Source organism: Vulpes lagopus, chromosome 3, assembly GCF_018345385.1.
Source record: "Vulpes lagopus strain Blue_001 chromosome 3, ASM1834538v1, whole genome shotgun sequence".
Lineage (NCBI taxonomy): Eukaryota > Metazoa > Chordata > Mammalia > Carnivora > Canidae > Vulpes > Vulpes lagopus.
Genome location: NC_054826.1, coordinates 120,191,027 through 120,203,716, shown reverse-complemented (window position 1 = coordinate 120,203,716; position 12,690 = coordinate 120,191,027). Strand labels below are relative to the sequence as shown.

The 12,690-nt window shown below is 59.5% G+C and overlaps 2 protein-coding genes across 4 annotated transcripts in view; one reads left to right on the top strand and one right to left on the bottom strand.

Annotated features, from left to right (window-relative positions):
• The first annotated feature begins 302 nt into the window (after positions 1-302).
• On the top strand, positions 303-10,225 carry SNN (stannin). Its single transcript, XM_041747492.1, has 2 exons — positions 303-403; positions 7,240-10,225. Exon 2 carries the CDS (start codon positions 7,328-7,330, stop codon positions 7,589-7,591), a length of 264 nt encoding a protein of 87 aa, XP_041603426.1. The 5' UTR covers positions 303-403; positions 7,240-7,327; the 3' UTR covers positions 7,592-10,225.
• Positions 10,155-12,690, bottom strand: part of TXNDC11 (thioredoxin domain containing 11) — a 65,858-nt gene continuing 63,322 nt past the window's right edge. For all 3 annotated transcript variants that reach the window (XM_041747490.1, XM_041747491.1, XM_041747489.1), the window contains one exon: positions 10,155-10,909. In XM_041747490.1, the coding sequence (XP_041603424.1) occupies positions 10,267-10,909 (643 nt within the window). In that variant the 3' untranslated portion in view covers positions 10,155-10,266. The remainder of the gene's footprint in view (positions 10,910-12,690) is intronic.

Below are 12,690 nucleotides of genomic sequence, written 5' to 3'. Positions count from 1 at the left end.
GGTCTCGCCTCCCTCCTGGCCCCAGGGTGCACGGCGCTCTATGCCTGCCTCAGTTTCCCCTGTGCCTCGGGGCGTGGGAGGGAGGGCTGCAGGGGCGCCCCGCACCCACCCGCCCCCCGCCCCCGGGGCCGCCAGCTGCGCGCAGCCCCCGCCCCGCCGGAGCCGCCGGGGCCCCGCGCGCACGTGACCCGCCTCGGCCGGCCCCGCCCCGCCGTCCCAGCGCGGGCTCCCATTGGCTCCCCCGCGCGGGCCACGCCCCCGAGGGGCGGAGCCTGGGGTGCCCCGCCCGCCGCAGAGCGGGGCTGCTGCGTCCCGACGGTGCGCGGCGGCCGGACCGGGCGGGCGGGCGGAGCCGGGCCCGGGGCTGCTGCGGGGCGATCGCCGGGCTGCGGGCGGCGCCATGGTGAGCGGGGCCGGGCTGGCGGGAGGGGCGGGCGGGGGCGCGCCGGGCGGCGCGGCCGGGCTGGGGGGCGGCGCGGAGGGGGTGCTCCCCGCGGCGGGGGAGGGGCGGCCCGGGCGGGGGCACGGCTGGGGCAGGTCGCGCGGGGGCCGCGCCCGCGGGCGGCGGTTCTTTGTCCGCTGCGCTGCGGCGAGATCGGGACAAAGGAGGCGGCGGGGGGCGGCGGCGGGGGGCGGCGGCGGGCGGCGGGGGGCGGGCGTCCCCCCTCCCCGGGCCTCCCCATCCCCGGGCCCCCCCCTCCCCGGGCCTCCCCACGCCGCAGCCCGCAGTTCCGCGCCCCCGGCCGGCCGCCGGGTTCCTCGGGGCGCCTCGGGATGTTTAAAATTAACGGAGGAGGCGGGCGTCCTGGCATCCTCCGGGGCGGTCCCCCCCGCGCCGCCCGCCCCCCGCCCCCCGCCCCCCGCCCCGCCCCGCCGCCGAGGGCTCCGCGGGCTGCGGGTGGGAGTGCGGGGCCTGCGCCCATTTCGCAGGTGCGGAGACTGAGGACGGGCCGCCGAGTTCCGTCGGCGGTGACTGCGCGGCGTGGGCACGACTGGGTGTCGCGGTTCCCCGGCCCTCCCCGCCCCAGTCGGGCCGACTGGAGTTGCTTTTCCAGCTGTCGCCCCGGGGGCCGGGCCCCTGCCTCCCTCCCTCCAGCGTCAGAGTGGGGGAGACGGCGTCGCCTGGCAGAGGGTGAGATGAGAGGCGCTGGAGCTCGCCTGGCACCGCGCCTGCACGTCGCCCGCGCTCGGCACGCGGTAGCTGCCGGGCGCCTGTCATCCCTGTGTCCCCAGCATCGAGCCCTTGTCCCTGCGGGGCCGCACTGGGGTTCACCTGGCCCCTGAGCCTCAGGCAGGGGAGTGGGGCGCTGCGGGGTCAGGAACGTGACACTTCTGTGCCAGGGTCGACATCTGGGATGCGGGATCCGGGCTGCTTTGGGTTTGATTCCTGCTGCGGCTACTTTTGAGCTGTGCGACCTTGGGCAGTTGGCTCGACTTCTCTGAGCCGCAGATCCCTTATCTGCAGTGTGGGCGTAGTAATAACACTAGGGTTGCTTTGAGGCGGAAAGGAGAGGGTCCGTGGGAAGTGCTGAGCTGCCAGGTGTCTGGAATCCTCCACAACTTTCGTCAGGCATCTGCTGTTATTACCAAAGTTGTTTGGCCAAGTGGGGCTGACCCTGTGAGAGTGACCAGTGGCTGATTCACAGGGTGGGGGCATGAGCCTCAGGCTGGGGCCCCAGGAGACCCAGCCTGAGCTTGGGGCAGTCCCTGGGCTAAGTGCACCAGCTTCCTCTTCTGCCCCCAGGGAACCTAGGGGGTTCTGGTGCAAGCTTCCTCTTCTAGAGGATGGGGTGTGATTGGGTGGGTGATGGGAGGCTGAGATGGCACCGGCTACGTGGAACGCTTAGTTTCCCATTGGCATCCCTGCCCTGCTGTTCTTGGTCCTGGTTTTTGGAGGGCAGGAGCCTTGTGACATGCGTCCCTGGGTCCCAGTGCCTGCTTGGGCCTGGCGCAGAGATGTTTCACCTGCGTCCCGACTGTGGCCACCAGTGCCCTGTCCTCTATATACCATCCTACGTTCCTAATCAGAAACTAGGCAGCAGACGTTTCTGGTTTGTGAACTGCAGTCCCCTGGAGGCTGAGTCCGGCTTGTTGGCACTCCTTGCAGGTGGCTTTGTTGCCCAAGGGCATGGCTTAACCCCTAGCAGCACTCCTGCAAGCCCCCTGCCCCATCCCACCCCAGGTGGAGGGGTTGGCCCTCGATAAGCAGAAGGGTGGGGGTGGCAAGCTGGTGTCCTGCTGGGCGTGGTGACACCCATGATATGCCCAGTTAAGCGAGAAGAAGGTGGCAGGTGTCCTTGAGGGAGAGGCTATTTGTGGTGTCAGCCCGGACCAGGCTGCCTACCCTCCTGGGAGGTGGGTCCTTGGTGGATGGCGGAGGTGATACTAAGGGCTCACTGTCCTCCCTCAGGCACCAAGAAAGGCGTAGTGCCTGGTGACGGTGCAAACACGGTGGCCCCTTGGCCTTTCTGTTTCCACATTTCTTATCACTGCTCATCCTCCCCACAGTCTGGCTGCTGAGGTCAGGACCTCATTCCCGTTTTGCACACTGCGACTCTGCCATTTAGGAGCAGTTTGCTTGGCTAGGTCAGAACAGCTCCCAGTAGGGGTGGGAGGATGGCGGGGATTTGAATCTGCTCTGCCATTAGCTGTGGTCCACCTGGGCCCGAGTGTGTAAAGTCACCCGTGGCCTGGGGCTAACTAGGGCTCACTTTGGGGGCCTCACAAAGAGGCAGGTAACTGGAACCCAGCGTTACATTGGGGAAGACCTAAACCATGAACTCTGAGGGACAGCAGGACAGTGGAAGGCGTCTACCTGCAACTGTCCTTTTGAACCCACCAGGGGGCAAGGGGGCAGGGAGTGGGGAGCTCCGAGGGTGCCCACAGACTGGCGAGGCTAGGCTTTAGAGCTTGTTTTTTCCAGGAGCTGTGGGTGAGATCTGAGGGCCAGGGCCACGGAGCGGGAGGGTGGAGGATTGGTCCTATATGTTTTGGGGGATCCCAATGCCAGCCCTTGTCCTGACTGAGAGAGCTGGCAAGGTGATGCTGCAGAGGTTGGGCTGGGGGAGGATGCCCTGTCACCCACCCCCAGAGCACCCAGAGCCTGCAGGCGCCTGGCTGGGCTCTGGCCACCAGGTGGGCCTGCCCTCTGCACTTGGAAGACCCCTTCTTTTGATCTCTGGGCCCCAGGTAGGGTCAGGTCCTGCGTGTTGTCTCCTCACTCGGGCAGTCCACTCAAACTCCATGCCTCAGTTGCTAATATGGAACCCAGAGCTGTGAGCAGTGTGAGCCGCAGGGTTGTTGGGAGGATGAAACAATTGTATGGAATGAGTGTTAAACTACTTAGGTTCTGGGGGTGGGGGGTGCAGGTTTCCCAGGTGCCATCCTGGGCATCAACCCAGCCCAGGTGTGGCCCTTCCTGGATCAGGGTGAAGGGTCAGCTGACCTGCAGGAGATACCTTGGCTCAGAAGGGCAGGAGGGAAGCCAGGGGAGGCAAAGCAAGCAGGTAGGGTCCAGCCCAGGACACCGGGGCTCAGGGAAAACCAGCCAGTTGCCATCACGCTTCACATTCCCTCTGGGCTCTGATTCTCTGTGGCTTCCTCCCCTCCCTGCCCCCCAGCACGTGGAGACAGTTGCCCCTTCAGGGCTCAGGCCTGCTGGGAATCCGCCTGCCCTCACACACTCAGGATGCCAGCTTCTTGGGGTCTGTTGGGGCAGGTGGGGGGACCCACGTGGAGGGTCCCGGGAGTGGCTTTGGGTTGGAGAGCTGGCTCAGGGGTGGGGGCTGCAGACCATGATCCCCATGAGGGCAGGGTCTCTGGGCTTGGAACACATTTATTGAGCACCTGCTGTGCGCTGATAAAGGGCTGGGGATCCATGGTGGGCCAGAGGGACAGTGCCCTCCTCTTACAGATTCAGAGTCCACCAAGGCAACAGCAGCCAAGGAAGCATGTTCTCGACCTGAGAGAATTTCAGGTAGCAGAGAGCACTAGGGAATAAAATGAAGCCGTGCAATGCAAGGCAGTGGCATATGTGGGGTGGTGGCGCATCTGGAGCCAGGGTGGTCTGGGAAGGTACCCTCCCAGAGGCACCCACAGAGAAAGTCCCAAATAACAGGAAGGAGCCAGCCAGTCATGAGACAGAGAAGAACATTCCAGGTAGAAGGAACAGAAAGTTCAGAGGCCTTGAGGTGGGAAGGCGGGGAGGGTGCGAAGAAGCCTGGGGAGGCTGGGAGTTTTGATTCTCTGCTGATGCCAGGAAGGGTTCTGAGCAGTGGATGATGTGAGCAGAGTTTTTAAACGGTCATTTCTCAGGAAATACCTGCTGCGTGAATGCAGGGACAAACAAATGCACGGGGGGGGGGCGGGGGGGGGGGGTCAGCGAGCACAGCCAGGCATGCCCATGGCTTGGTCACCTGGCTCTGTGCACTTGTGGGGGAGTCCTCCTGGCCTGGCCCCGGGACAGCAGACAGGGTTTTGAGGTCACACGTGCTCTCAAAGGGTCCCTTTGAGCTAGAGCGGCCCCTGCCTCAGTTTTCCCATCAGGACCACGCGGCTCCCTCCCGGACTGGTGAGGCTCCCTGGCAGGTTTGTCCCCTGGGAACACCCCCCCCCCCCCCCCCCCCCCCCCCCCCGCCCAGGGCTTGCTTGCATTGTTTGATTTCCTACTTCCTGCCCCCAAACACACACATACTTCCCGTTCTGAATTGATACTGCGTTTCCTTCCTATCCAGGGGCCTGGTAGGAGGGCAGGCACCCCAGCAGGCACTGGACCCAAGAGGTCCAGGGGGAGGGACAAGGCAGGTGAGTGTTCTCCCTCACGCGGAGAGCAGGGGGTTGGGGACAGGTTCACCCCACACGGCTTATGGGCCATCGAGGGGTAGGGAGGAGACCTGTCCTGTCTGGAGGCCCGAGGGGACAGGCCAAGAGGGGTGGGGGGAGCTGATGGCAGCCCTGGAGGTGCCAGGGAAGAGGCCAGGATAGGCTGTGCACTTGGCAGCATGCAAGTGTGCAGGGCCCTTCCTGGAGCCTGATGGGGGAGGCAGGTGCCAACCAGATGGCCGTGCTGTGGAAGCCAGGGTTGCACTGAGGCAAGGGCCCTGGAGGGTGCAGGTGCAGTTGCAGGATGAGACCTTCCTGGGCTGCGGGGCCTGGAAGGCGTCCCTCCCTGAGCTGGACTGACCACCCTCCACACTGTTGATATTTGGGGCCGGATCCCTGTTAGTGGGGGCTGTCCCCTGCACCACGGGATGTTTAGCACATCCTCGGTCTCTGTCCACTCCATACCAGTAGAATCTCTCACTGTCAGCCGTGACAACAAAAATGTCTCCACACATTACCAGATGTCCTCTGGGAGGCTTAGTCACCCTGGCTGGGAACCCTTGAGCAGGGTGAGCGGAGCAGAGAGGCGGGGCAGAGACCTGCCTGGCGAAAGGCCTGGAGGTCAGAGGCGGCGGGGTCAGTGTGGCTGGGGAGAAGCTGGGCCTGGGGACACCTCGGTCAGGCCCTGTAGGTCCCCAGGAGGACTTGGGCTTCTCCTCTGGGTGACGGGGGCATCGGCTGCAGTGGACCCACACAGGGGGGCCAGGGAGCCTGCCGAGAGTGGCAGCGGCAGCCTGACCCTGCAGTTGGAAAGAAGGGGGATCGCCCCCCTCCTGCCCAGGGCACCTCTGCGGATGTGGGCATGGGTGGCAGGGCCATCCTGGGGGGAGCGGCGCTGGTCCCTGGACAGACTCCAGGGGCGTGGACGTAGCTGCCTTTGACCTTCAGGCACGCCTGGACTTGGATGGGCCGGGAGTCTCCTCGAGTCTCCTCGGTGTGGGTAAGAATCACTTCTAATTAAGGCCGTTATTGCTCAAGGACGGCAGGTTCCATCCTGTCGGGAGGGAAAACCTTCCCTTCCAACGCTGCCTCCCTGTGTTAACGTCCACCTTTCCCGGGAGCTGAATTCAGCGGCCAGCCCTTACTGAGCGCCGAGCGTGGCACCGGCTTCTCCAACACGCAGGGGCTCGTTACTGTTATTTGCTTCATTTTTGGCGAGGAGGAGATGTTGCAAGGGGCAGGGTCTTGGGACCTGGGGAGCCTGCTAGCTTGGGCACCTCCAGCCTCAGCGAGTGGTCACCTAGAGAGTCGAGGTTTCTTCTCCCTGCTGCGCTTCCCACCGCTGGCTGGCTCGCCTTCACCCCTCAGCAGCAACAGAGGAGGGCTCTGAGGCTCAGCGAGCTGCAGGGGCTTGTGTGAGGTTGGCAGCGGCCAGGAGGTGGTGGTCCAGTGTGCCCTCCTGGCCCCCATCCACCAGCTGATGCTCCGGCCACCCACCGCCCTCCGCCCCTGCACTTGCCAGCAGGCCCTCTCCTGCCATTCCCCAGCCAGAATGCTCCTCCCTGGGGCCTGGCTCTTCCTGCTGGCTCAGCGTCGGCCTTACCTCCCTGGGCATTGCCTGCCCTGCCCGACGTAGCATCTTGGCACCCAGTCCCATGTTCCTGGCACGGCCCTCATGCATTTGTAGTGAGAGGCGCTGGTGTGGGGAGCTGTCTGCAGTCTGGGTCCTGGACCTGGGGGCTGAGCTCACTGCAGGAGGGTAGGTCTGTCCCCTCATGCTTGCCCTCCCTGAGGCTGTCCTGAGCGCCTCCACGTTCCAGGACCGGGCTGCTGAGTGCTCTTTCCAGGCTGGTCACCGTTCCCTTGTGGACAAAGGCTTTCTTCTGCTGCACCCTCTCCCAGGTGTTCTGGAGGACCCAGCTGAGTTGCATCTGTCGCGTGGTTGAGAAAGGGACTAAGTCATTTCCCCGCTTCCTGTCCCTTTGTGTCTGGCCGTCACAAAGTACTGGCTCCTCGGTCCCTGAGTGGTTACCGAACACCTACCAACACGGGGCCTTCAGAACATTCACCTTAAACAGACCCTCTTCCAGCTTCCAGTGGGGTGCAGGGCATGGGCCCCCTTCCCTGCTTCTTGGTTGAGTGGGGAGAGGGGCAGCAGGAGCATTGATGGTGTCCAGGGTAGGATGTGGAAGGGGGTAGTGTGAGCGAAGACAACGCTCGTGATGTCACAAGCTACGAACAGCGAGAGCCCACCAGCGTGCTTTCCACCAGGATGAGGGCGGGATGGTCAGGCTTAAGACCTGATTAAAAACAGACCCTTCGGGAGAGGCCATCGCCTGCCCCCGGCCACCCCGAGGTGGTGAGCTGTCAGGGCCCCGTGGGGTCCCCAGGGGCGCCTCACGCTGCTTTGTCTTTCAGGGCTCTCGTGTCCAGCCTGAGTTCCAGCCTCGCTGAGCAGACTGCCCCACGAGCTTCCTCCTGCGGAAGCCCCCTCCAGGCGCTGACCATGTCTATAATGGACCACAGCCCCACCACGGGTGTGGTCACGGTCATCGTCATCCTCATCGCCATTGCGGCCCTGGGGGCCTTGATCCTGGGCTGCTGGTGCTACCTGCGGCTGCAGCGCATCAGCCAGTCGGAAGACGAGGAGAGCATCGTGGGGGATGGCGAGACCAAGGAGCCCTTCCTGCTGGTGCAGTACTCCGCCAAGGGACCATGCGTGGAGCGGAAGGCCAAGCTGACCCCGAATGGTCCAGAAGTCCACGGCTGAGCTGGGATGCTGGGGCCCCGACCCCGAGGCCTGTGTGCAGCCCCCCCGAGAGGCAGGGGAGGGGCAAAACCACAGATGCGCTTGCTGAGGAAGGCTTGACACTTGCCAGCATGGCCTCGCTGGGCTTCATCACCGCCTGCACGGACTCCCGAGATCTTGGTTGTCCTTAGCCAGGACACGGTGGCCCTGGGCCTCCCCCTGGCCTCCTGGTGGGACTGCCCATTGCAGGCAGTGGGCAGGCCTGACCTTGCTGGGGCTCACGACCCTGTAGTGCTTTTGTTACTTGAATGTTTAGCTGAGCCTGTTTTTGATGGAGCTACTACTGTAACGCGTGAACTCACAAACCTGTGAACTGTAAATAGGCCCCGGAAGCATGTGCTTAAGCCTTTTTTGCTGATTTTTTAAAAATACTGTGTAGAGCACATGGGACTGGCTGTAGTAATAAGCTGACTCAAGGCTAGGGGGCGTGTCTTAGACATGGAAGGCCCACGCTGCCCTTGGCAGGGACCTCTAATATACCTGTGTGTGTAGGCAGAGGACGTGACCTGTCTTAAGGCTCATGGCTCACCAGCTGGGGTGCTTTGGTGATTTCTGCTTGGTTAGCGGTGGATGGAAGAACCATGCCCCCCTCTCTTTGGGTCGCTAAATGCCAGTTCCTGTCGAGAGTGGAGTTATTGCAAGGAAGCCACCACCGCTGCCTGAGAGCCGGTGAAGGACGCGTCAGGGGGCGCTGACGCGCGTCCCGAGGGCTGCCAGGCGGCCTGGTGGCAGAGCAGTTTCATGAGCATGCTGAGCACTCCCCTGCTGCTGTCCTCACCCAGCATTACTTGGCATAGGCTTTTGCTACAAACACCACAGTCTGTGGCGGCTACCTTTTATCTGAAACCCAGCTGGCCCAGGAAAGAGGAAATTGTGGGTTTTGTTTGTTGTATTTAATACTTTCTGCACTGGAGGGGTGGGGGAGGGGACTTTGAGGGTCCCCCCCCTCCTCCTTTTCACACACACACACACGTTTTCTTTCTTCTCTGAGCACCACCCACCTGCTGGGGAGGGGACTTCACTTTCCCCTGTGACCCTGCTCTAAGAGCCCCCAAGTGCATGAGCACCCTGAGTGGGCCCCCCCTCCGGGGGAGGGTGCAACGGGGAGAGGGAGTTTCAGGTTCAGGACGAGGTTTTCACGAAGACCGAGAGGAGCTGGTGGCTGTCGGGCCAGCATCCCCACAATCTGCATCTCCAAGGTGTCCCCTGTGGTACCACTTCAGTGAGCTCGCTGAGATTATTGATCCCACCACCATGAGCACGTTCCCCACTACCGTGATTCAAACGTGACTTGTGTTGGCATCTGTGGTAATAAACTGGGGACCAGCCCCAGGCTGAACCACGGAGCGCTGGTCAGGGTGCCGGCGGCTCCTCGGGCCCCACTCAAGTCTCTAACAAGCATGTTGAACTAATGATCTGCTTCCTGGAACCTGGAGGAGCGAGCTTAGGGAACACTTCATTTTAGCAGCGCACCCTTAAATTGGGGGTCAAACACGAAGTATTAGCTTGGGGGTTGGGAGAAGCACAGCTCTGTAGCTGGGTAGTAGTTGGGTAGCCCACAGGAGATGCCCCAGGGGGTACTGAGGAGCCTCTGCAAGGGCTTTATTTAGTACCGGAGAGCTGCCCTTGGCCCCTAAATGATCTCTCCTGGAGATCCTCCAAGGCCCCGCAGGCTGGAGGGGGCCAGCGCTTTCAAGGGTGCCCTGTGGAAGATCGGAGAGAAGGCTGGGTTTCTGATGACGGGCTCTGGAGACCAGTGTGCAAGGTGTAAGGGGTGTCTGACCCATTCCGCTTGCATCTCAGAACTTCCAGGCTTTCTACCTCTACTTTTCCGCAGCCAGCAGCATACACTCAGGCTGTCTTCACCCGGGGAACCGGGGGACCCTGCAGGGCTCACCCTGAACACGACCGCTTGCCTGTCAGACTTGCCCTAAGGTTTTCACGGGGCCAGTGAAGTTCTGGTTTTGAAATGATGAACCCTCACTTTCTCCTGGGTTTCGCTCCTGGAGGTTCCTCGTCCCACCTATACCCCAGTGGCCAGGAGCAACATCTTTACAGTGGCAGTGCCCAGTGCCGGGTCAGGGTCGTGGGCGCAGGGGGCACTGCTGGGGGTGTCTGCGAGGCAACTGGGTGTGCCTGGGAAGGCCGAGAACAACCACATAATAGCTCTCACTGTTCCTATTTATCAATAGCTACTTTTTTTAGCATAGACGCCAGGGCTGCACACTCACATGGCTTAGTTCTGACCTGTCGTTGAATTCTTTCTGAATAGCCCAACTGTTGTGTTCTGGTCCTCTGACGGGTCAGTCAGGAAATCAGCCTTTCATCCTGCATGGCATCACAGAAGCAACAGGAGGGGGATGGGGAGGGAACTCTTGACACTGAGCCACTAAAACACGGACTAACTTTTCAGACAAATGTTCAAATGGACTGTGCTACTGTTTGTCTCAAGCTACCAAGTTTGTGCAATAAGTGGAAGGGATGTCATCCCTGTTCAATAAAAGCTGAATGACATTCAAGTTGATTTTCTAGACCACTGAGAAAATCTTTATTTACAATAAATTTCAATAAAATTTGCATAAATATATTCCCAAAGTACAGTTTCCATCTCTGATTTCTTCATGTCATTGTAAAAGTTAGTCTGTCCTGTTCTCATTGCTCCTTTCAGACGCCAGCGTGGAGCTGCTGTTGGAAGGTTGGGGGCTGCTGCCAGGTAGCCGGGGGACACCCGAAGGGTTGGGGTGGCCAGAGCCTGCCTCTTTGGGGGGAGTGAGGTTTTCGGCTCCATCCTTGCCCTCCAGCTTCCGTTCCATGGTCGCCACCAAGATCTTGAGCCACGTGTTCTCAGTGAGGAGGTTTTCCGAGGCGTCGGCCAGCTCCTGGAGCTTCCGGGCCACCTCCTCGAGCTCATGAGTTTTCTGCTCGTACAGGGTCTGCAGCTGCTCGCTGTGTAGCTGAAGCAGGCTGTGCTGCTTCTCCAGGGTCTGCTTCTGCCGGAGCAGCCGGTGCTCGTCCCTGCGCGCACTGGACAGCTGGGCCTCCACCTGCACTTGTGCTCGCTGAAGGGTGCTGATCTCCGCCCTCAGTTTCTGGATCTCTCTCTCCAAATGGGAGATGTGCCCCTGCTGGAAGACTGCCTCGCTCTGAAGACACTCTTTGGTAGTAGGGTTAGCTAAGTTCTGGGGGGTAGAAGCAGGGTCTGAGTGATGCAAAATGAACCTCAGCAGGTTGGGAAGGGTGACAGGAAGGTCTTCAGGGTATTTCACACTACGGTCCTTTCTGGAGAGAAAGGGAAAGGAGTCAGAGGTGAGAATCCCATCAACATTCTTAGTCCAAACCACACTGCTACCAAAGGCTGGGCTGCTTGCTTCCCAGCAAAAGACATTGAGGATTTTGCTTAATACGAGTCAGCCAGGAAAAGGTTTCTGGGCAAAAACTCTTCTACAAAGCTGAGGATGTCCCATATGCTCATTTTGTAATTAAGGTGACTTATCTCAAATGTGTGTCTGCTTCTAAGGACAAAGAGCTCAGTTTCTGAGAACAACCTTCCAAGAAAGACAAGCAGCTCCCAGGCCTTATGGCAGGGCTGGAGGGCACTGGCAGCACGTGGACAGAGGGGCCTCTGCGAGCTCTGAGAGGCCCAGTGGTGTGTAAGGAAGGACGTGCTGAGGCAGGACATCACCTGTGTCACTCCGTGGCCATCCACAGTGCTTGGTGCAATAAGAAAGACGGAACACAGCCGGATTTCTTCAGCTGGCTTTTATTACACATTATCCAAGGCACAAGTTCTTAACAGAGGGTAACTATACCCCCCCACCCAGGGTATCTGGCAACATCTGGAGACATTTTTATTACCACAATGGGGAAGGTACCACTCAAGCCCTGACCCCTGACAAGAACACCAACCACAGGACTCCGAGAAGTTAAGGCTGCCCTGCTCTGAGAACACAGAATAAGGAAGGAAAGTGACATATGAAGGGGGTTCCCCCAAAGCTTTGTTGCAAGCCCTGATGTACAAAATTCCTTTTTAGAAGTTGTCAATTAACTGTCTGATGACCAAAATTTGTATCACATCTAAGGGCCCCAGAGCCACCTGCCGGGCAGACTCACAAGGCTTCACTCGCTGTCACAAGCGCCCAGACGAGTGACCCCCCCTGAGCCCCTGTACTGCCTCATCCATAAAAGGAGTAATAAGAGCATCACTGCTCTCAGGGGACTGCTGTATGGATGGCACGAGCTACCTGACTGCTGAGTGTTAGCTTAAAAACAATCATATTATTCTGTGGTATTCTCAGAAACCACTCATTAAAAGCTTACACACACTTTCCACACACAAAACCAGTGGTCAAATATCTAAGAAGACACAAAAGGTGTTCTTTTGTAGGCGGGTAGCTCTTTCCCAATGAAATAAAAATCACAGGAAAAAAATCACATATGCCCCATTTTATACATTTACAGACTTTCAAATAAATGGAATAGTCAGGTATTTGCAGTAAGTTTATAACCATACACCCCACCCTTTAAAGCATGGTTTTCTTAACATAGAGAAGTGTGCTTCAAGTGGGGCCTCCCAGTCATTCAACAGATGACTAAAAAACCTCCTGGCCCCCATGAAGCGTGGGCAACAAAGTACAAGAGGAGGCTGGCTCTGCCACTAAGATATGCAATGCCAACCTGGTCTTGCAGGATAGAGTAACTGTGAAAGACCCCAGGAGAGAGCTGCCTAGGTACCAAAGTATGTGGGGGAGACGTTTACATTACAGAGAATGACACCTGTAAGGATGCTATTTTAGAGACAGATCCCTGGAGCAATCTCTGTGAATCTACCAAACGGGTGTGCTAAATGGCTTTCCAACTTTTTGGAAGTAACAAGGACACAAGCTGTGAACAAACTTCCAAAAAGGAATTATTTTGAAAGCGTTGTAGTAAAAGGTCCCAAAGTTTGACTCCACTCTAAATTCATTAGAAGTGTGTTCACACACCTCTAGCACCTAAACAGCTAAATAAAAACATGACATGGGATCCCTGGGTGGCTCAGCAGTTGAGCGTCTGCCTTCAGC